The following is a 24262-nucleotide window of genomic DNA, read 5'->3' as shown; positions in this document are numbered from 1 at the left end:
TGAAACAAATTGTCGGTTTTTCTCTTAGAATTTGTCATAAACTGAAGCATTAATTTATTAAGTCAGTTCATGGTTGTGACATGGTGCATGTCACCTGTTGTGTTGGAGACCTTCAGATGTGGACTTGGTGTAGACAGAGTATGGTCACTATGATCCTCTGGCTGTTACAAATATTTTATGGTTTTGTTTTTGTTCCCATGGAAACCAGTTGTTAGTTGCAGTAAAATGATGTTAATCTGAGATTCCACTTGCTTGCAGGATGTGCACAACAAGTCTTCGGCTTCACAGCTTGTAACAAAATGTGAAGAGTTCACAAAGAAAACAAGCTGGGAATAAAGCTCTCACTCCTCCTATTTTTAGGTGAAATAAGACAAAAAACTTACAGGCCTGTTTACTGTACTCTGTTGTACCTGAATGTATTGCAGTACAACTGTGCCGCTTATGTTAAGTTACAGCTACTTTGTTCCAGCTTCTGCTTTTTATTCTGGATAACCCTGTTTCCGCTGTAAGCGTGAATAAAACTTTAACATAAAAATCAACTGTTTAATGCAGATACTTCCTGGGCAAAACATAGTGTGAAAAGTTAAATGTACTATTTGTCTGTGGGGAACAAGAACAAGCCTGGACTGCACCTCTCAATTATGTTTGTGGAGTCTTCACTTGTTGAACAGTTTGAGCATAAGACTGGGGATCAGAACTTGACTATTTTAATGCAAAGTCCTGTCTCTGATCCCTTTTGGTCTTCCTTTCTCCTCACCTGGTCAGCCTTTAAAGCAGCTGCTAAGTGGGGAGTTCAGCAAGTTAGTCTTGTGTCCCCTGTCTCTGCAATTAATATCTCACACGAGTGTATTCAGCAATTAAAACACTTTAACATTTTTTTAAATAAAATCACATAACTTGATGTGAAAATAAACAGTGTATTGATAGCTAGTATAGCTGTAATAGAAAATGCATATGCAAAACTGTTGTTGTAGGTAGGTTTGAGCTTCTAGGATATTGGGGTTTTTTTGGTACATTAGCTGTGTTGGATGTGAGATTCTAAAGCGAATAAAAGACTTTATCACCGCCTCAGCTAAATACTCTGATATTTAGTCAGATTTTTTTTTTGTATGTGTAAAACTAACTTCTTTGCCTTTTGTAACTATTTAGTTCTTGGTTGCCTGTTTCTACTTTAGTTTTGCTTCCTGTTAGTAATCTTCCACAGCTCTCCTACAGAAAAAAATTGCACGTGTCTGGATGTTGCAGCACTGGAACTAAACTCAGCTACATGTATTTGGTAATCCCCTTTTGTTTTTAAACTTGAGACTTTCCAAGGAACTTGGACATGTCCACACCAGCATGTGGTGAAAGGCCTGTGCTCTGGCTCTGACTTGAGCTCTGACTTATGTGCAGGTGCTGCAGTCTAGCAACGTAAGATACTGCTCAGGTACCCAAAGTTATTATGACCTTTTATAAAAACTTAAATTAATATCCTTTTTCCAATTGTGTGAAGTCTCAGAATTAGTTTGGGTGTGAAACTGCACTGGTGTGATAAACTTCTTTTTTTTTAAGCTGGTGTTTGACAGCTACCCCCCCCCGTGCTTGTGGGCTGGTTTTCTTAAAGCTTACATCTGGGAGTTGGATTAGGAGCACAGATGCAATTGCTGGCGCAGGAACTGAGAAGAAGGGAAGAAGTTCAAGACCTGCCCTTTAGTTAGCTGTTAGATTGGCTAAACCGTATGGTGAAATGACAATTTCAGTAAGCTGTAGAGTCAGTGCCTCCACCACATCCCTGTAACTTTTTTCCAGCACTGTGGCTAGGGCTGTGACGTGAATTTACAGTAGTAGCTGAAGTGTGTGTATCAAAAAAGCAGGTTTTGGTGACAGAAGTTATATATAGCAAGTAGTGGTGGTGTCATTTGGGTAGAACTGGAATAAGAAGGCGGACTCATAGTGCTCCTTTTTTTGCTTATATGTTCTATACATTTAAAGAAGTGTCTTGTGTCTAACATTGGAAATACTGAAATACTGGGGAAGATGGAGCAGCAGGAAGATACAAAATAAATTAGCCTCTTCTTTTCTCTGCCCACTTGTATACATTTAAGGAAATAGTGTTTAAAAAAGCATTGCTCACTTCATTGCTCACTTCATGCTGGGAACTTAAGAGATGCTCTGCTTGATGACATACCCATGTAAACAAAAAACACTCTGAGAATGTTTCTGAAGCAGATTTAAGGCCTGCTTTTTTATTTTCTTAGTCGTCAAAAACGTAATTCCTTTTTCACTGAACTATTCTGCAGACTGATAGATTGCTTGTCAAAAGGATTTTTTTTGTGAACGGGGAGGGAGACAGGTTTTAGGGAGGGGAGGCTTATACAGATTATCTACTAGAGGCTGCTGTAGAAAACTACAGTTGCAGACATTAACACTTCTCTGTCTTCCTGCCCACTTCTTTTGGATTACATAAACAAGGAATTTCTTGCAGACAGGTGTTATGTGGAAAATATGCAAGTCATTTTTTAATCAATGTAGCATAGCTAATCATCTGAAAATCTTGCACTATAAACATATCTGGAATCCTTTCTCTACAGTATCCTCAATGCTTGCCCTGATCTGGTTTGGTACAGCCTGCCAGCTGTGCCTAGGAGAAAAAACATGCCTTGACAGCAATTGGAAAATGACAATTCAGCTTCACAATTTCAACAGTATTGGGACAGAAGGGAGAAACTACTGAAAGTGAGCCTCAAGAAAAGTTTGAGGCAGTTGGGTTACTTTCTGTGAGGAGAGTGTTCAGAAGTGGCATTACCACAGATGACTGTGGTAATAGGCTGGAGGGCACCTCAAGCAGTACTGTGCCTTTTGGAGACTAGGTTATAATAATAAATAAAATGGGCCTACAGTTGTGTGATATTAAGACTCAGCTCTTATTTCCCAAACGCAAACTGCCTTCCACCCCTTCCAAATTAGGCAACTATGTCCTTTCTGTCTGTTGGGAATGTTTCCTGGGAAGTGGGTTGGACATTTTCTGGGTGAGGTGCTGACTTGACCCTGCTGATAGTTACAGCATGGGAAGTGCCAGACCAGTGCTTGAAACTATCCTGATCCTGTTCTGTTTGTCTATAGACATTAATGGGAGACAGAAGGTAAAACCAAACAGCTGATCAGCAGTGTTCCCTGCCTCAGTGTGCGGGGGATAAGCTGGGTGCAGCTAAATTCGGGGATGCTGACTACAAGTAAGGGAAGGGTGGGAGATACAGGATGGTATTGTGACAGAAGGTGACCTTGTTGTTTGCTCATCATTCTAGGTAAAGAAGCCTTGTTGATAGAGTTTATGTATTTTTAAAGAAAAAAGCAAAGGTACCATGTCCTAAAAATGCATGTATCTAGATAATTAGTACTACTGTGTGGTGTGTGTAGTGGGGGTGGTAACATTAGATATGTTGAATGTAGCGTGGTGTGTGTCTACTAGCAATTACAATAAAACACTGAATTAAGCTTTGCGTGCATTCATCTTTCTTAACTTCTCTGAAAGATTGCCCACCCCATTTATTATCTCATAACAAAGAGATAAGCATGTTGGGCATCAACTTGGTCAAAGCCTAAGTTTTGCCTTTCAGATGCCAGTGCACAATCACAGAGTACCCGATGTGAAGAAGGCCCTCCCTCTATTAACAGGAAATGTAAACCACTAAAGGCATGAAAGCTTGTTTGAGACTTCCAGAGCATATGTACAGCATCTTGTATGGTGAGAAGGGATGGAAGAGGTTTAGAGTCAGCCACATCCTCTAGTAATATGTATTGTGTGTGAGCTTCTTTGAAAATTATCTGTGATTGCAGATATCTTAGAGGTTTTCATGCTACTCTTCTGGGGCTCAATGATTTTCCTGGTTTAACAATGGCAACTACAGTGCTGTCCATCCTCTCCCTCTATTTAATTTTTACAAGCTTATCTATCTACATAGTGTTGAACCTCATTCTCTTTTCTAACTTGTAGTTATGGCACTGATGGGAGGAGAGAGAGGGGATATCACTGAATTTACTAGAATAATGTTTTCACAAGCCTCTAAGGGACCTCTCAGTTCCCTCATCTTGGCTGTTATGAAGCGTTTTGAGTTAATCACATGAGATACTGTATGGATGCTGCCTGTTATTGGCAAAACAATCATTTGACTTTTTCTCTTCTTTGTTATAGACCATCATAGTTAGATGACATTAGCCTAGCCCTCTCATTTTTTGTCTGACAGCTTGCTTAGGTGGTTGTTTACAGAGCAACAAAATCTAAGTCTTGTTCAGCGATGGCTTTTACTTGAATGATGTCAGCCAAAGTAATAAGAATTTGATAGATCTTTGCAACAAATCCTTATATTCAATGTTTAATTACATTAAAGACTATGAGAATTAGATTTTTTTCCTCTCCCTTTTTCTCACTGTGTTTTTTTGCTTCTCAAGATGTTTTGTGTAACTTCTAGATCTTAACAAAAGTGATGCTTTTTTCTAAGTGAATATGCACTATTCAAAAGTTCCTGGAGCAAAATAAATGTGTAAGTATTAATTTTAGTGGGTTTTGTCATCCTTTTAACAGTATTAAATCTTTCCATATTGGTATTAAAGCTTTTGAGTATGATTCTACCATTTCCAAAAGCAAGTTATCTTCTTGTGAGAAGGGGAACCAGCTGCCACAAATGTCAACTATTGTAGTTTAAACTAACTAATCTATCAGTATATACATCTTAGTGTAAGCCTACCAGTTACAAAAAACCCCCACAAACCTGCTTTGATGCTTTTTTGCAATACAGTTATATTTCTTTTCATCTAAAACCAGTTCTGTGATTAAATTATGACCTGTATTGCATCATAACATAGTCAAGATCTTTCTTTTATTTGAAAGTATACCAAATGATTTTATTTTTGTGAACCTTTAACCATGATTACAGTGGTGAATGAATATTCTTAGGACTACTGAGTATTGCTTTAGCTGTTTAACTCAGCTGAAAGATGCCTGGGTGTACCTGTACAGAACAAATACAAACTTGAGGCCTAATTTTCTTCAGAGTAGCAACTTTTGCTTTGATTTTTGAGTGAAGTAGTGTGATCTCTGTAGTAGTTTGAACCAATATGTGCACCACAGTTATTGAACATATGTGGAAAATTGTGGGCCATGCAGAAATGGATAAACAGAGGGAATCCTGAGGAATCTCAGTGAAGCTGCCAGAACGCCAGTCACTGAAGTAATTAAAAGCTGGTACCAAAGGGATTCCAGCATGTTGTTCCCAATTATCTTGTACCTAAAGGGGACCTACAAGAAAGCCAGAGAGGGACTTTTTACAAGGGCATGTAGTGATACGACAAGGGGTAAGGGTTTTAAACTGAAGAGGGTAGATTTAGATTAGATATAACAAAGAATTTCTTCACTGTGAGGGTGGTGAGATACTGGAACAGGTTGCCCAGAGAGGTTGTGGCTGCCCCCACCCTGAAAGCGTTCGAGGCCAGGTTGGACGGGGCTTTGAGCAACGTGGTCTAGTGGGAGGTGTCCCTGCCCATGGCAGGGGGTTGGAACTAGATGGTCTTTAAGGTCCCTTCCAACCCAAACCATTCTATGATTCTGTGATGTGTTCATATTCCCAATAATTCAATATGAGAGGATTTTTTGTGCTTTCCTCAGTTTACAGTAACTTCTGTGGAAAGAAAGGAGTAGGAAAAATGCTGCTGTTCATCCAGTCTAAATATTTACTACTTTGATCAAAGTTACAAGTCCAATATGTCTACACAACCCACACTATCAAGAAGTTGCTCAGTCTCTGAAGTGTGCTAAAACAGGCAAGCATATACAGTGCACCAAGCAAAATCTTTATCCATAATCTGTCGTAAATCCTTACCAGATGGTGGCCTAGAGAGAACTTTAGGTAGCTACTCCAAACAAAGTAAGTGGCAAAAAATAGCTGCTGTGGCATAAACAATGTGCTACAGAAGTTTTGCTGTCTTCAGAAAATGAGAAAATGCAGTTTCTATGTGTGGAATATTTCTTCAAAGCTTTCTACTTGACTTTGTCTATGTGATACATGCAAATTTATTGCAGCCTTCCCAAGCAAAGATTTTTCTAAAGATTTGTCCCTTTTTGTTCTTTTTCCAAAACTTCAGAAGGAACAGAACTAACTTTGTAGCAAAAAACAACTAGAAAGTCCCTACAAAGGTTATTTTCAAAGGTGAAATCTTTCACTCTAGGTGTCCTGTAACAGTCAATGTTGTGGCAATTTCTTTTTTTCTTTAAACCTTTTCCCAACCAGGTTTTTTAACATTGTGCGTGTTGATGGAAAGCAGAATGTGCCTGAACAGAAAATGTGACTGCACTAAAGGAGTAAACTCAAGTTTGGGGCAGCTGTAAGGTGTGAGGATTTTCTGTGGAAGACTTAAATTACCTGTTTGGACTTCCTGACTAATAATAACCTTGAGGAAGCTAAATCTGTAAGACTTCCCTTCTTTAATCCACGTTTTTGGGAAATTGGGGAACTTTTTGTGTGCACAAATGAAGTTAGTTAACTATTACTGTTATCTAATCCACTGCTGTGTAATATCTTCAGTGGATCAATGGTATTTTCTGCCAGGAGCGATGCAAAGGGGATCTCCTTTTAATTTCATGTTCTGGTTAATGCAGCCTCCTCTGGTTAAAGCTTGCCCTGTTTAGACCACTTCTACAGTTTCAGTCTGGCTCATAGCTGTTCATTTCTTCATTGCCTACTTCATATTGCAGCTCTACCCCTCACATTGCCCCTCACTGCATCCAGTATAAGCCAAGACTCAATTCTAGGTGGTCTAGTAGCTTGTCCTTTCAACTATGAATAAAGCAGTATGTGCTTTACAAGTCTGCCAAGACCTTAAAATGCATTTACTATGTTTTCACTTGTGTCATGTTGTGTGTTGTTGGATTTTGAGACTGAGCCAGAGTACTGTAGGATCAGCATGTAATTAACAAATGCGGAGTCAGGGAATGGAAATGGATGATGATCGTGTTGATAAGAGGAAACAGCATACTGAAGGCAGAAGCAGGTGAAAAGACAGGTTGCAGTAGCAGATGAGATGAGAAGTTAAAATACTGAGGCAGTTTAGTATGTATTTGTTGGTTTTTACCTCCATTCAAACAAATTCTTCCAGCCATTGTAGAAAAACAGGTTCTAGGGCTTCATTTTGCACGTCAGTGGTAAGGTGCAGCAACAAGGTTCCTCTCTTACTTGCCTCTTTTTCTTGTCCAAAGACATGGCTGATGGTTTAAGACTATAGTTTTTGCACATTATTTCTTTAATGCAGGTGAATAAACAGGTGATTGAACAGAAAATTTCCTTTCACCATCTCTGTAGTGTAAGTAGGTGGTCTTGATTGTGGGCTTCAGAAGCGAGGGAAGGTAGGTGTCACTTGGGAGTTCTGCTCAAGGGGAAGAAGGCCAGAGTGGCCTCTTGTGAGGAGCAGGAGAGTGGAAGCTGAACCAGCCTGATGTTTCCAGTAGCTCAAGGAAGAAACCTGTGAATTGTATAAAGAGGTAGCTTGTCTAAAATTTGTGGGGAGAATTTATCTGAGAAGGCTGGGTTTTTTGCTTCGTTTGGGGCCAAGGGTTATGGCCCAAGTCTGTCTGAGGGAGATGTAAAGAGGGGAGTGACCCTTTTTTTTGAATCTGGAGTTGGAAAGGAATGGTCTAGACTGTATGAATGAATGCATGGATTAGACTCCTCATCTGTGGACTAAAGTGGTCTCTTACTGTGTGGGAAATGAGAAGATCCCTTCGCCTCTGAGACTTCCCACTTGGCCTACAGAGTGAGTTTTCTTATTGCTCTGCAGAAAGAGGACAGGCAGCATGGGGTGAGCAATGCAGCAGGACTTTCTCTGCAGTCTCAGCACCAACGTGTATGGTGGATTCTTTGGCCATCAACATTCCTGAGCTCCCACCTTGCTCTGCAGTGGAACCAGAGCCAAGTGTTGGCTGTGTGATTACAGTAAGAGTGAGCAGAGGTGTTATGTGGCAGTAAAGGGGAGGACCATGGGTTACCTGCTGAAGGAGACCTCTTCAATGGGAGCTAAGTCTGGCCATAGTAAAGGCTAATGGCTAGAGGCTTTCTAACTTTGGGGAAGCAACCAAAGGCCCACTCAAGCCAAAGCAAGTATTTAAAATGTCAATAAAGTGAACTTGCCATAAAACTTGCTATAAGATACCTGAAAGGTTTTTATCTCTGATGGGAAGTCTGAAAGGCTAATATAGCTTTCCTGGTTTTCCTGTACTTGGAAGAATTATTTGTTAGTCTGAGTCATAATTAGAGAGGAAAAAATCGAAGCTTGAAGTCATTTTAATTAACTAATTTCAGGCTAATTATTGCTACTTACTTATGACACTAAATGTGGTCAAACTGACCCATATTCAGAGAGATGCTGAACTGTTCAGTGTGTGTGTGTAGTCCATTGACTCTGTTATAGATGAAGGGGAATGAGAAGAAATGCTATGATATGCATTAGAATGAGATAGCAGTAAAGCAGTTATTAATTTATCATGTATATTATCTATGTAATTCTCCCCTGTTCTGAAAAATCTCTATTAAGTGTGACATGAATGTTTCAGTCATGGTTCTTACTGGTTTGCTTCAAGTCCTTTTCAGAATAGAAGCCTAATATGTTATATTATGCATGAGAAATAAACTAATTTCTGGCATAATTTGATTAATGCTGGAGTTGCACTGTAACTGAATGGACTCAATGGAATTGTTTGAGTGAAGAGGAAGCATAGCATTCCCAAAGGTTTTACTCCAACTGTTTTCCTGTCACCTAGATTTGAAAAGCTTTCTTGGCAGAAGAATTTGTAATTAATTTGTGTTGGTACTTAATATCCAGACAGCTTATTTTTAAATCTCTATTATTTTTGCTGTCCCTTTCTGTAGAGCAGTTCTAAGAAGCAAGCCTAGTGCTAACCTCATTTTCTTGTATGGGTAATGAGATACCGCGTGTATGTACACAATATGTGTGCAATGCAGGAGTTGGTGATTGTGTTTTGTTAACCGGGGCTCCTCAGAGGTGCTTAATATTTCATCACAAATTGCATTGGTAAATTAACAGTTCATCTGGCTAGTTAGATTTACTAGGGCAGATGGCATTTCGCATGTGTGATGAGAGCAGGAAGGAGACAGCAAAGCAGTAATGTAATTAGCTGTGTAAATGAGCCTCACAAGGTAAATCTCTTTAACCCCAGTGATAAAATGTGTTCTCTGCTAAAGCCTTGGATTACTGGTCCTGTGAAACAATGTGTGCAGCTGGTCAAGCCGAGATTTCAGAAGTAATCCCGTTAATTTGAAAATAGAGGACATGGCTGCTTTATCACACCTTCCTAGCACTTTTATATTTGAAACAGAAATCAGCCTCAAGGTGGTACTGTACCAATAATGCAGATGAGAGTTGTGTGGAGTTACCTTAGTTCAATTTAAAATAAAAACTTATTTGAATGCTAGAGATGAGATGTTCTAGCTAGGGAGGAAAGGTGTTTCATAAAAGCAAACTAAAATCACAGGCTGAATTAAATGTGAGCTGAGGTGTCTCTTCAGTGTGATACAATGAGCAGCGTGGCCATAACTGAAAACATGATGCTTGTGTTTACACAGTACCTGGCACAGGATGTTCCCCCGCTTAACCCTTAACTGCTGCACTAGTAACTAGTATCAATGTGCATAAAACCAAATAGAATCAGAATAGTTTGGGTTGAAAGGGACCTTTAAAGATCATCTAGTCCACCCCCCCCTTGCAGTGAGCAGGGAGATTCTTGATACTGCAAAACCACTAAGGCATGTTTGTGCTTACAGATGTGTGGGTGAGTAACTGCAGGTAATCTCGCGTGCAGTTATAGCCAAAATTATTTTTTTATGGGAAATATATATGACTTCCACATTTAATTTGAAACTAATTAGCTGGGAACGTGTCTATAATCTAGTTGATACTGAAACCTATTGAAATAGTAAATTCACAGTAAAGACTGGTCAATCACTGTGTGCTGCCTGGTGAGAAAAACACCCTGAAGCGTCATGTTACTTCTGAAAAACCATTACAAAGCAAGTAGTAAATCTTTATTCAGCAGAGAAATCTCACATTCTGGAAAATTAAGAGGAAAACATGGGCTGTGTAATAGGGGCCATTGCGCTATGTATAAAACCTGTATTGTTCTCACTATTTAAGTTATCCATGTGGGAACTTTTTCTACCTATTTTCAGTCTTTCTTGTTTATTATAAACCTGAAGCTGTTTTAGTTTATGATGAACAGACTTTAGAGCCTCTAAATTTCAAAAACACATTGAAAATGCTGTTTTCTGCATCAGTTTGTCATAATGTATTCAGGTTGATTTCTGTCTTTTTTTTTTTTTTTACTGGCAGGCTATAAATTATGGAAACAGTATAAATAAAAACTGTGAATCAGGAACATTCTGAGCACTTTAAGCATATCACAAGTAATCAGAGCAGTTTTGGGTGGGTTTTGTTTTGTTTTTTTAAGTATTGGATGTTCTCCTTGGAGATGCTGAAAACCTGACTGGACACGGCCCTGGGTAACCTGCAGTGGGTGACTGCACTGAGCTTTTGGACTGCACTGGAAGATCTCAGGGGGGGTCACTTCCAGCCTCAAATATTTTCTGTTTCTCTTGAGTAATTTTACGTATACATACAGATGTCCATAAATATATATGTGTGTATAGATGTATGTAAAACTTGATGTAAAATGTTTGGGTTTTTTTTAATTTTCATTTTAATTGATGATGGGGACACACACTCAACTAAAGAATGGGTAAAATTTTTCTACTTTTATTTAACAGGAAAGGCTCATGCTTTTAAAATTTTATCTTGTGCTGATTCCCAACAGTAGGAAATGTATTAAAGGAAGCTTTTGTCAGTAATAAGATTTAGCTTTGTTACATGCTTCCTGGCAGTGCTTTCACTCCTCCATTAAATAATTTATAATAAGAAGTCAGCATGATTGTACGATAACTTTGAAATAATTTAGATCAGAAGCGACCTCCGGAGGTCGTTGTGTCCAACCCTTTTCCAAAGCAAGATGAACCTCTGAGTTTGGAGCAGCCTGGAAGTGAGGGCAGGATGCTGGAGGCTCTCCTGCTCGGTTTCAGAGTAGCATCAAGGAGGGTGATGCCACAGGGTCCCGGGCAGTCAGCTCCTGTGTTTGGCCGCCCACATGCAGACGGTCTGTACTGCTCCATGCCACCAAGGATCACAGAAGCTATTCCTTTTTTCTTCCTTCCCATTGCATTCGATAAAAGTTGGTAGAAATTTCTCTTTAGCAGCTGTTCTGTGGTGTGTTGTCACACAATGCTAAGTAGTTGAATAAATATGTAAACAAGGGTTATTTTAGCCCTTCTCTTCTCCTGCTTGCTAAAAGGCATTTAGCTGTAGAGAAAATTCCTTGCATTATGTATTTTATGCACCAATGCTTCTTAAATTTACTTATTTGATAGGTATATAGATATAAACAAGAAGAAAGAAATGTTGCCTCTGCTGAAGAAAAAAATTGTCTAACAGCCAGTGTGAATTAAATTTTTGGGGTTTGCATAGTTCTGCCTCATTTGGCTGTACACTTTCTTGACACTGAAACTCCTAGAGAAACATGGATGGTGCCTGGGATGGTTTTGATACAGGGAGGGGGCTCTGCTGGTCCCATTGTGCGAGAGGTCTCAGAGCTGCAGCGGTGGATCAGTTGCTTGTGCAGTGGTGTGTGCCCTTTCCTTCAGCAGACTCCTGACTTTCAAGGTGCAGAGCTTGAGAGGATTGGCAGGAATGTAACTGTTGTTCTTCCCAGGTGCTTATTACATATGTTTTGGGTTTACTTCTGTTACTATGGGATTCAGCCTTATCTTCTAGCATATGTATGGTCTTTCCAAAATTAGGTTGCCTCACCTTAGAGAGTCCTTGACCATCTGCTGCTAGCACTTTTCCTGTATTTTAGAATATACTTCCTGTCTGTGGATAATTTGAAGCTTGAGACTCCAGTGATATGTTGACAGATTTTACTTTTTGGTCAGTCTTGCTGGCTGCATCTTCCTTGCAGAGAGTACCTTCCTTGAAACAGCTGTTGTTACCTCGCTGTTGTGTGCTTTCCTTCCTTGGGCATACTTTTCTACAAGGAATTCTTCAGGATCTCTTCAACTTGCAGATCAGTCGAGTCCATGTTCTCCCTGTAGGATGTTGGGGAGGGAGGACTATGGATGCAGCTTGCTTAGGGGTTTCTTTTCCTGAGCCATATACAGGCTTAGAGAGATGTGAGATCACACCCCCTGTGAACTCACTGAAGATATTTCGTCAGTGCTACAATAAATTCTGAGAGGGCTTGGATTTTTTGGGAGGAGAACAGTCAGTTTTGAACCTACAGGCCCTTTACTGATCCCCAGGATAGGTAACTTACAGGAGGTTTTTCTGAAGTACGTTGAGTTGCGTATGGGGAGACTAACAGTGGGGCAATAGTACCATTGGGGCAATAGTCCAGCTCTGTATGAACATGATGGACAGAGTGCTTCTCCTTGAGGTGTAGTGTGCTCCTTCATAATGTGTTTCCTCTTGGCCAGAGGAGACTAGAAGTTCAGACAGTCCTGCCTCCCAAACGTCCAAACACTGCTGCTTGTAGATAACCTAGCATGGAGCACACCCAGAGCCACTGATGCCCCTCTGAGTCAGAGGGTCTGCAGAGCTGGGGGTTCCTCTCTTCAAGTACAGGGTGTCACAGAAATGACCAGGAGCCACAGTTTGCAGCATAGTTCCCGTAGGATTGGCAAAACCTTGGTGGGGGTAGGCTGGTGATCCATTTGTTGCGGTGGCTGGGGTATACTGAAAGAAGCTGGTGTGGTGAAATCGTATCTGTAATGTTAAGTGGCACTATTTGTGTTAACTTTCTACTTCCTTTTTTTTTGATGGTTGTATTTTGTCTATATTGTGAATAAGTTAGGAGTGAGTGTGTTAGATGGAGCTGTATGCACCGTAAGTTGCCACGTGTTAGGCTTTCTGATTTATTTTGGCAGTGTTGCATACTCTAATGCAGAGGTGGTTGGTCCAGAGACACAAAAAAAAGGAAAGAAAAAAAATTAAAATTGGGATAATGTTGGCAAGATAAGGGCCTTCTTCCTTGTACTATTTGATCAAGAAGTTATCATTAACATGCTTGTTTTTCATGTTGTATATCTAATTCTCTGTGTGTATATATGTATGTATGCATGTATGTACTTGTCGTAAACATGAAGCAAAACTGATACTCAGAACTTTGTCCAAGTAATTGATAAATTTGTGACTAACTTTTAGTCATGATTCTATAGTACAGAGGATGACCTCGGAAAACCTTCACTGTATTTCAGTGGGAATTGATTAATTGATAGATAACCTGGTTATCTTCTTGTGACTTCATAAAATATACGGTGGATTAAACATGTTGTTACTGGACAGGTTTATGGAAAGACTTATGTGCTTCCCAATTCTGTTGATGTCTGTTCTTAATTTCATCTTGCCTACTTAACAGTAGAATTCATACCATCCTCTTTCCCCTGTTTTTATTATTTATGTTTAAAACTCTGGAATATTCTTGCTTATTTTCAGATCTCATCAGAAAACTAGCACAGCAGAAGTTTGGAAATACACAGGGCGATTATCAAAAGGTAAATTGTCTATGTGTATCTGCATAAAATAATGAAAACAATTATTTTGAAATTCAGTTTTGTTTCTAAAACAGGAAATAGTATTTTAAGGCTATAACAACAGGATACAAGAATGACATTTGTGAATGATGTGTGTGATGGTTTCATACAGAATTTGGGACCAGAACCTTTCAAAAGATACTAAGCCACTGTAAAGAAGCTACGCATAGTTAAGGCTAACTTATAAATTCCAGCTGTAATATGATTGTGGTGTCTGTTGCACAAAGACTGAAGGCTCTTTGTATTGAAAATTACTGCTTTTATTTAAAAACATTTGGAGAGAACCATTAGTGCTCAGCTCTCATGTTAGTGTCAGCTATTGTTCTCAGAAAGCTGAATTTATATGCTGGTTCTGCTGCCTTTGTAAAACAAAATTTCCATAGCCTACTTATAAAGTGTATTTTAGTTTACATAGTGTGCTAATCACACCAAGGATATTTTCCATTCTCTCTTTAGGTTTGTGATTATCCTGTTACAGTGGAAATTCGTAGGGTACTTGGTAGCAAGAGAAGATAAAACATAATGTGGATCTGACTTTAGGCTGTTCTCAAGGACAGTACCCCATCTTTGAAGCAATGTCACTGTTTGAGTTCCTGCAGTAGGAACCTTAACCAGGACCATGCAATGGACATGTTACTTCGTACGAGCTACTTCCTTACAGTCCCTGCAGTATGGTGTACCAGTCAGGAAGATGAGTATGGAACTTGGCATACAGGCATTGTGCTATTGCCTTGAATCAGGATGACCTGAATGATCTTGAGATTTGACGGGGGGAAAGCCTTGTGCTTCCATGCCTTCCTGACCATGAGCCTATCACTCCAGTAGCTTGATAACCTCTGAATGACATCCGAGCATGTGGATGCTGTTATGCTGCATCAAGTGACTTGTCAATCCTGTATGCTTGTTTGGTGGGGCTTTGAGAGCAGTGCATCACAGATTGTGCCTGTACACCCAGTGAAGAATGTGGGGTGGACCTGGTTGGCAGAGTCTTCGGACAAAACCAGTAGACCATAGGTGGTATATATGAGTGTGAGTATAGGATTTAGTAACTACTATGAAAATCACGAGAAATTTGAGACTAATGACAGCTGTAATCCAGCGTAGTGGAGATACTTGCTAAAATACTGTGTGGTTATAGAGTGGCAATACAGTATTAGGTGTGCTTAGGAAGTACAACAGATACAGGCCATTTACAGGTCCTAAATTTGACCTGAATACAATGCAAAAGTTTAAAACAAATTTGGAAGAGGAAAATCTGAGGGACTTTTTACTTGTCTTGGTAGAAGACAGAAGCATCAATGAGAGGTAGCTGTGAAGAGGCCAGTATGGCTGTGGGTGTGCCCCTGGACGAATTCCCAGTGGCGATAGGGAAGTGTGAATGTCAGTGAAGGGTGTGGGTAAGTAGTTAGAAATGTTGCCTGTAGTTTTGATCACTCAAATTCAGGGAGAATGAACTTGGAGTAGGATGGGTTCAGAAAATGTGTATTAGGATGATCTCAGAAACACACAGGTCTTCAGAGGAGACTGGAAGAGTTTGCTTAGCTTAGCAAAATAACTGATAAGGGGGGTGGTTACTCTTTATAAATAAATATATAAATAAATATACTCTATATAAATAAATATGAAGAAGAAACACCAGGAAGAAAAAACTGCTATTTGGGCAAAAGATGGTGCTATCACAGAAGCAAAGGGGCAGAAATGGGCTATCCATGTAAGAAGACTTGCTAGTTCACCAAGCATTGGGAACAGCCCTTCAGTAGCAAGAACGGGAAATCTGCTTCTGATATTTATCCTGTTAAATTTCTACTGTTGTTCCTCGGTATCCTTTTTTTTTTTTTTTTTAAACCTATTTGTAGAACGTGTTAGTGACCCAGGAGGCCCTTCCCACTTCTGTGCTGCATGTCCCTGTGTTCCCAGTTGGACTCTTACCATTAATGTTTCCCCGTCCCCTGTCAGGAAGAACAATCTGCCAGGACAGCCTAGCAGCTGAGCGCAGCTGCTGTGCTGGCCCAGAGGGGGGCCAGCTTGCTGCTGCTGCCGCCATTGCTTTACTTCTGTTGGAAGATGTGCTTACTTAAAACCTTCAAAATCCTACTTAGTACCAGATTTCTAAAGGAGGATAAGCATTTGTTTTCCTCCTGTTTAAAGTATAGCTCCGAGTATGAGTTGGAACACTTTAAGCATATTGTCCGGTAGAAGCTTCATAAAGATGTGTGTGGTGCTGAAAAAACTTTCCTAAGATTTAAGAACATTTTCTGATTCTCATGCATCAGGCTTTGGGTTGAGGGGTCTTGCTGTCTTTAGCTCATCCACTTCCCTTTTCTGCTTATGAGAAAGGGTAAAGCGTTATAGCTGTGAACTTGTTATAAAAAGATGAAGGGGAAAAATACAGGAAATTTTATTTCCATTCTGGAAACAAAAGAGACATTGGGTTCTTCTGAAATTCCTGTCATTGAATATTTAGTTTTTGGTGTTTTTCTGAAATTACACCTAAGAAATCAGTTAAGAACCTGATAAATAGACTTTCTCAGTCTTTCTTGAATGCCTTTTTCTTTTTTACTTTTGAATAATTTAAAATAAACCTCTGCCCAATTAGTTAAAAGTGAGGGTGAATTTTGTGTGTAATGTGATATGGTCTCAAACTGCTACTAAAACTGCTGCTTTTATGCCCCAATAAAATAAGTGTTGAAGAAGTTAGGAATATCATAGGTCAGTTCTGACAGGTGGAATTCATGAAGAAATCACTAAACCACATAGTAATGCAATCTCTGTCCTTCTGTAGGATGTGTTGGGAATTACATGAAACACGCTCAGCGCAGAAATAACTCATCTGTTGTTGTTTTAAGTTGGAAATATTTGTTGGACAACTAGATTCCTTTCACTTACCAAGGAAGCCAGAAATTACCTGCTATGTATTTTATTGTAAATAATTTTCTGTAATTATTTAATGGTGCTTCTATGCATTATTTTACTTCAGTGGCTTTTTGTTATTGTTTCTGTGTTGTTAATTGTTTTAGTCATGGTTAATTATTCATTATTCACATGATATTTTTTTTTGTGCATGCTGCCTGTGTATTACACACATTCTCCATTTGTTTTGACTTCCACAGCCAGAAAATGTTGTCCTGACTCTTCAGGTAATGTCTTATGGTAGATGTACAGCTCTGAAAAAAAACTAACCGTGTCTGTAAGCACTACTTCTATCAAAACATCCATAACTATTTTTAATGTTACTTAAAATGTGTTCTTCTATCTAACCTATTTTAAAATTTATGTTGTCAAATAATTCTTAGAGTGTTCAGGTAACCGGAGAACGGTAATTCTTTTGCAAAATCTGGCCAAGTTCTTCCTAGCATCTAGTTTGTATTTTTCAGAAGGGATTAACAGCTTTTAACCAGCAGTTGTTAATAATAATAATACAAAAAAAATATTTCATCCTAGAATTGGTAATTAGGTCAGAAATTTGCAACTCTGCTAATGGTGGTGGTTGCTGTATTTGGATCAGTTGGTAATTAGGGATTGTGAGGGAGGGCATCAGCAAAGCTGGAACTGGAGCATGATTGATAGCTTGTGAGAAATTGTAACTAACTTTGCAGGACAATACACAACCTCAGTTTCATCCTTTTACTGCCAAGTTGCCCTTGTGCTGGCAGATTAGTAAAACAGAAGAGGACTGAAAGTACTAGTGTGAAATTCATTCTAAAATTGGGAAAGGAAAGGAGAAAAGAGATTTATCAGGGAAGAAAGACCACTGGGACATGCCCACACTGTGCTGTTTAGCTCTGTGCACAGACACCTGCCCAATCTGGTTCTGGATGTGTTGGCTTTGTGTTCGCAGCAGAGGGAAACAGCATGGCCAGCTCACAGCTTGTCCCATGGAAGCCACGCTGCCTTGCGAGGGGGCTGTGCCAGGGCTGCCTGGCTTCTTGGTCCTGGGGCACTTGCACTGCTTCCAGCGTAAAAGCTAGTTAGGATACGTTGTACTGCATTGTTCCCTTTCACTCCTTCCAGCTTTTGAAAGCATCCTTTCAGTTGCTGCTGCTTTGCTGTTTGGCAGCAGAATAAATATCTTTACCTGAGAGAGCTTAAAATCCACTCCTTCATGTTTTCCAGTCCCTAAGCAGTTTTAACTTCAGCAGTTTGGAGAAACTTTGCCATTGCAATCCATCATGCAGTGAAGTACTTCCCTTGGTAGTTCATATGAACCTTTCTACTCATAACTGATTAAAAAGGAGAACAAGCTAAGCCTTCTTCCCTCCTCCCAGATGAAGTGTTGATCTAGTCAGCCTTGCTGACATTTGTGGAGCCTTTTTGGAAACAGATGTGAGAAACAATAAATTTGGGGTCCAGGAAATCAAATGTCTTAATTTTTAGCCTGTTTCAATTGCATTGATTCACATTTGTTTCTTATGAGCATATTTCTCTCTTAGCACTCACTCCTGTAGTTTACCTAGCTAATATTCTAGCTAAATAATTATTAACTATCAGTATCTACAATGTTATGTATCTTTTTGTAGAAAAGTTGTCAATTACTGACACAATACACCAAGTCCATAACCTTGGTAACTTAGTAGATGGTTTAGTCTGTAGTTTGATTTTTAATTATTTGCTCTATATTGATTGCAGTTACTGTGTGATATCTGCTATTACCACTATTTTTGTCTGAATTACAGGCCATCTACTATGAAATCGGTTTTATAGTCACCGCAGCCTTGGGATTGCTATTTATTTTGTTACTGCCTCTTGTGGGACTTTGCTTCTGTATGTGTCGTTGCTGTGACAACTGTGGTGGGGAAATGCATCAAAGACAGAAGAAAAATGCTGACTGTCAGAGGAGCTGTTTTGCAACATTTCTTTTTGTTGCTTCTTTAATAATAAGGCAAGTGTAACAAAGACAACGTATGAAGCTTGGTATAGCACTAATTTTGCAGTGTCATATGACAAATAATGTTACTGTATTGGCCTACAGGTACAGAAATTATTTTATTAGTCTAAGTAATATTATTGCTTATTAAAGAAAATGTGACTGCATTAGAAAAATGCTACTACCATTGCTATCCCTAGGTCATTATGTACTCACTTCAGAGGAATGTAGGTGTGAAACAAAAAAAATTAGGCTTGAGTTTAGCAAATGAAGTTTTTGCCAGTCTCAAAATGGCAATTGCAGAATGCTGCGTTAAACTTATGAACATAAGATACTGTGTCCTATGTTCAATTACCATCCCATAGAGAACTTGAGGTACAACATACTGCTTTGTTCTCGATAGTGTAGTAGTGGTGAGAAAAGCAATTGTGTGGCCTCCTTCAGCACATGCTGTCCTCCAGATTTTCTTATTAGTTCAAAATAATGGGTTTTCTTTTGGGCACCGAGTTGTTTAAACCATGCATGCACTCACTGTAAAATCCTGGTGTTTGGAGACATTTTTGCACTATTGGTGTTAGGAGCATACTCCTGTTCTGTGCTGGGTGTGGAAAGGGTGATGAAGGATTACAATCAAGACTTTTCTTTTCCCTGTAGGTGCTTTCAAAATACATTGTTTGCTTTTAGGCTTTTTATTTTCCTTCAACTTCTTAAGATTTTCACCTGCCTACTATCCTTATTTTGTGATTATATTTTTTTTTTAAAAAAATCAAGTCTCTTGATCTGTACTGTGTGAGTGTTCAGTCAGGTGGGACTTACTTTGTCACTTCACTGTAATCTAGAAAATTTTTTTATTTTTACTACTGTTTGTCATGACAAATTGAGACCATGCCTGTGCTCAAATGTAGGCCACACTGATATTGGGTATGGGAACATGCTCTTTGCTCCCTGGCATCACTAACAAACATGACACTTAAGTTGAAGACTGGAATGCTGAATGGTATTGTAGGTGATAGGTGCATCCCTGCCATGATGACAAAACAGAAATTCTTCATAGTACAATGGTGCCTCAAAGAAAGTAAGTTATTAAATTACCTCTCAGCATGCCAAAACTGAAGGCAGCCTACAGAGCTTGCCAGCTATCTTTACACTGTGTTGCAGGATGCTCTTTTGCAAGATGTTATGTTCTGGTTATAATGGCTGAGGAAAGTTGCCTGTCAGCAGAGGAATCAAGAGGTTGCCCCCTTGTTGGTCTCTTTAACTTGCGCATTTGCTGCCAGCTATTTTTGTAGTATGAAGCATACCCGGCATTGATAAGTGCTTCTTCCCAGGTCATGACTGGCAGATCCCTAGTAACATGCTTTCCAGGACTAGGGAAACTGCCTCTCTAACTCATCTTTTTATTTTTCCTTTTGTACAAGACACCAGGAGTATCAGATGCTTACCCTAAGGGAGGGGTTGGTCTGAGCTGTCTGCAGGTTTCCACAGGTGGAGATAATCTCATATGACTCCCTGGCTAAATCTCTAATGCTGTGAGTGCTGTGCAAGGCAAGATAGGACTTTAAAGGGCTAATATTACTGACCACTCAGGTCTCCAGTACGCCTCCATACAAAGCAGGATTCTGCTGCCCTTCCTGGATCTTCTTTCACAAGGGAAGAGAAGATGCTGTGCCTGGATCTATTTAAGCCCATGTCAGCTTGCTTACTGCTGTGCTGAAACACAAAAGGACAGTCTTGTTGGTAGCCATTGCCCCAACAAAAAAAAAAATGGAGAAAGCCTGAGATTTGCTTAAACTGTTTCTTCATTTCTTATACTCTACTCAGACTAAGTCTCCTTGTGGATTTATTCTCTACTCTTCCCCCAAGTTAACATACAATTTCAGCTTAGGTGGAAGATTCACCTGTAGTTGCTCTTTGCAAAATCACAGTTCTCAAGGACTGTGCCACAGCTGAATACATAAGCTATGACAATCATCGAAAGAGTTTAGTCCTGTGCAAGTTAAATGCTTATGGCTACTCACAGACAGAGCCAAAAGAACAAAAACTTAAATGATCCCCGTTACATCAGAATGTGCCGTGAAATCACTAAAGCGGGTCCTCTCATTGTTAGGGTATAGTTTAAAGTTCATGCAGTATTGAGGACCTCCTTTGGGAGTATGTCTCCCAAACCCCTGACTGGAAAAGTGACTGAATGCCGTAGGCTCCTTCACCAGCTGCTGTCCTGCTTCAGAATCACAGAATCATTCAGGTTGGAAAAAACCCTTGGGATCATCGAGTCCAACCATCAGCCCTACTCTACAAAGTTCTCCCCTACACCATATCCCCCAGCATCTCATCTAAATGACCCTTAAACACATCCAGGGATGGTGACTCCACCACCTCCCTGGGCAGCCTATTCCACTGTCTGACCACTCTTTCTGTGAAAAATTTTTACCTAATGTCCAGTCTAAACCTCCCCTGTTGCAGTTTAAAGCTGTTTCCTCTTGTTCTGTCACTAATCACCTGTGAGAAGAGACCAGCACCAACCTCTCTACAATGTCCTTTCAGGTAGGTGTAAGGAGTGATGAGGTCTGCCCTCAGCCTTCTCTTCCTCAAACTGAACAGTCCCAGCTCCTTCAGTCGCTCCTCGTAAGATTTATTCTCCAGGCCCTTCACCAGCTTCGTTGCCCTCCTCTGCACTCGCTCCAGCACCTCGATATCTCTCTTGTATTGAGGTGCCCAAAACGGGACACAATACTCCAGGTGTGGCCTCACCAGTGCAGAGTACAGGGGGACTATCACCTCCCTACTTCTGCTGGTCACACTATTTCTAATAAGAGCCAGAACGCTGTTGGCTTTCTTAGCCACCCAGGCACACTGCTGGCTCATGTTCAGCTGCTTATCAGTTAGAGCCCCCAGATCCTTTTCTTCCAGACAGCTCTCCAGCCACACCTCCCCAAGCTTGTAACAATGCATGGGGTTGTTGTGGCCCAAGTGCAGGACCTGTCACTTGGCCTTGTTGAAGCTGATCCCGTTAACGTTGGCCCACCAATCCAGTCTATCCAAGTTTCTCTGTAGAAGGTGCACTTAGCAAGGTAGGCATCCATCAGAGTACCCTGAACCCACACCTCTGCCAGTGGAGCTTTGCTTTAAAGACCTTCCAGTGGAACATACATATAGACAGCTGCTGAAGGGAACGGCAAGGATTTCTAGGGAATGGACTTCTTCAGGATTACTATCTTAAGTGTATGTTCTGCATCTTCCTCTCCCTCTTCTTGCAGTGCCAGCCATTCTGGGGTTTTCTCAGTCAAAGAATCAGAACTTTGAAGAGCAGGAAGCATAAGTCGTTTTTTTTTTTTTTTAATTAAACTTTTTATTTTTTCAGTCCTTGGTATGGAAAGGCAGGTCCAAACTGTCTTTCCTTTGCTGGGAAGTACAGGTCAAATGCATAGTAGAGAGTATTAGTAGGGGAAAGACTCTGAATCCAGAGCTTGCAATAGGTTGTGTATATAGACAACAGCTGTTGAAAACTAGTAACATGGGGATGGCTTTTTTATGTGACAGGGTGCAAGTTCACACTGACATATATATTCTGTTAATGTAGATTTTAGAAGATTTCAGCTAGCAGATTTTAGTCATGAGGAACATGATTTCTTCTCACTTTTCCACTGACATAGAGCTTTGCTAATTAGGATGAGGTTTTAATACTAAGTTTACTGGAATGATGTGTAAGGGAAATACAAAGATGACAGATTTTTTTTTTTATTTAAAGAAAAAGATATTCTACTTAAATCTGCCCTCTGAAGGTGGGGCATATGTGGGAAGTATACTTTCCTCAAGGAGAGGTATAAGAAACAAGACAGAAGACTTGTGATTACGTACACAGTTGTTTATCTTAAATAGGCCTTCAGTGTGTCACTTTCCAGTATATGCGCTTTGTGTTTGAAATACTTCTTTTGGTAGACTGAGTCAAAAATACATGCAGTGGTTTTGGTAACTTACTGTTTTTATACATGAGTGTTGTCCTACAAAGTAGGATTCTATTGCTGAAGAGCACAGAATGTAGAAATAATCTGTCACATAGATAGATGAGTAGGTTTGATATTCCACATTTATCATTAAAACAATTATGTGCTTTTCTTCAGAGGTTAACTGAGAGTTTAGGGACAGAGACCTGCTATTACATCTTATTTCCTAGTCGTCTGCAAGCTTAGGCAAACACATGGTTTCTCAGGGAAAGAAATGTATTTTCATTAATTCCTCTACATTGTAAAAGCAAGGAAGGGACATTTGATATAAGTTCTTTCTTGAAGCTGTGGCTATTACTATGTATGAAGCTAGGGAAAGCCAAGTCTGAAGAAAGGGAATGATCCTTGGTATCTTGGCAAGTACCTCATGCAGGCTTCATAGAAGTCCTCTTGGCTTTGTAAGATTGGTGATGTATGTTGTTCAGGACCTTGGAATCGACACTATCAGAAAGAATTGGTGAAAAAGTTGGTACAGAAATCTCTAGCCCATTATTTTTTAAATTCATTAGTAGTGAGGAAGGTGACATTCTTCCAATATGTAAATTGGTTCAGGATTTCCATTCTGTGACTTGGAAATTTTTTGCAAGCACAGCTAAAGGAAAAGCTTGAGTCACCCCCTGCAACTGGATTGGTAACATCTATATTGGTCTGTGAAACCTGACAAGAAATTAAGTGTGGAATATCTGACTCCTAAAGAGACTGTTTAAACAGTTCTCTAATCTGTTACAGAAAAGGCATGTCCTGCTTTATAACTTTCTTCTCATAGTTGCTTATTGAATGTGCCTCAAGGCTCAGTTACATAATAAATAGATTTTTCCTCTCTCCTGTTGTGTGTTTGTTTAGTTACGTTTAGAATGTAGCTGCAGTTGTTCTGAGTGCCTTGTCTGCTTAAACCATCCCTGCTATCTTGTTTCCTCCTGCTCCTTCCATTTAGGAGACTGAAGAAAAATGATCGTGGTCAGGTCTTACAAAGTACTGCTTTGTTAGCTTCCAACTGACCTTTCTGTTTTGTGAGCCTAACATTGAAAGGACATAAGAACGCTGGCTGTCCAAAGAACAAGGATGTTGTTATAAACTCCGAACCTCAGAGTGACATACAAATGTTTACTTTTCCTGATAGCTTGAGATAGTTTGTCTTCTGATTTAAAAAAGAAAGTTTTAAAAACAATTGCCATCACTATAAAGTGAAAAGAAATAATACATTGCATGTGTTCAAAATGAAACCACTTACTTCTGCTTATGTTGAAAGTTACTCAGTTTCTTGGCATTTTATGTGTTCTGAATTCTCATGCCATGGGTGGTAGCTGATGATAATGGCCGGTCCGAGTGTTGGTCATAATGGAAATAAAACTATGCCATTTGCTGTTAGTTAAATAAGTAGAAACATAAATGTTGGTGTCCCTTTGTTAGTTAGTGACTTCTGGGAAGGTAGTTAATAGTCAGTTTCAGAGACATAGCTGTGAAATTTCGGGTAGAGAAGCAACTTCTTTATGTTGAACTCTGTCATCCTGTTCTGAGTATTTTTGGATATTTAGAAAAATATTAGTGAAGTGATCCTAATATATGCTACAGGTGCTGGTCTAGTCTTGCAATCTCTCCCTGTATCATGCTCCGAAATCAGAATTTTCCTACTGAGAGTACTTGTCAGAGCAGTAAAAATTCTTGTAATTGAGACCAGTGTTACTGGAGGAACAAGCCTTTACACTGTGTAGAAA

The 24262-nt window shown here is 39.7% G+C and overlaps 1 protein-coding gene across 9 annotated transcripts in view; it reads left to right on the top strand.

Annotated features, from left to right (window-relative positions):
* PROM1 (prominin 1) overlaps positions 1-24262 on the top strand; it is a 65404-nt gene that overhangs the window by 9707 nt on the left and 31435 nt on the right. For all 9 annotated transcript variants that reach the window (XM_074822182.1, XM_074822175.1, XM_074822177.1 and 6 more), the window contains exons 3-5: positions 13582-13640; positions 16790-16816; positions 18353-18558. In XM_074822182.1, coding sequence (XP_074678283.1) covers positions 13582-13640; positions 16790-16816; positions 18353-18558 — 292 coding nt within the window. The remainder of the gene's footprint in view (positions 1-13581; positions 13641-16789; positions 16817-18352; positions 18559-24262) is intronic.

Source organism: Strix aluco, chromosome 4 (assembly GCF_031877795.1).
Source record: "Strix aluco isolate bStrAlu1 chromosome 4, bStrAlu1.hap1, whole genome shotgun sequence".
Taxonomy (NCBI): Eukaryota; Metazoa; Chordata; class Aves; order Strigiformes; family Strigidae; genus Strix; species Strix aluco.
Note: the sequence above shows the minus strand (reverse complement) of the source record. Positions and strands in the feature narration are given on the sequence as shown.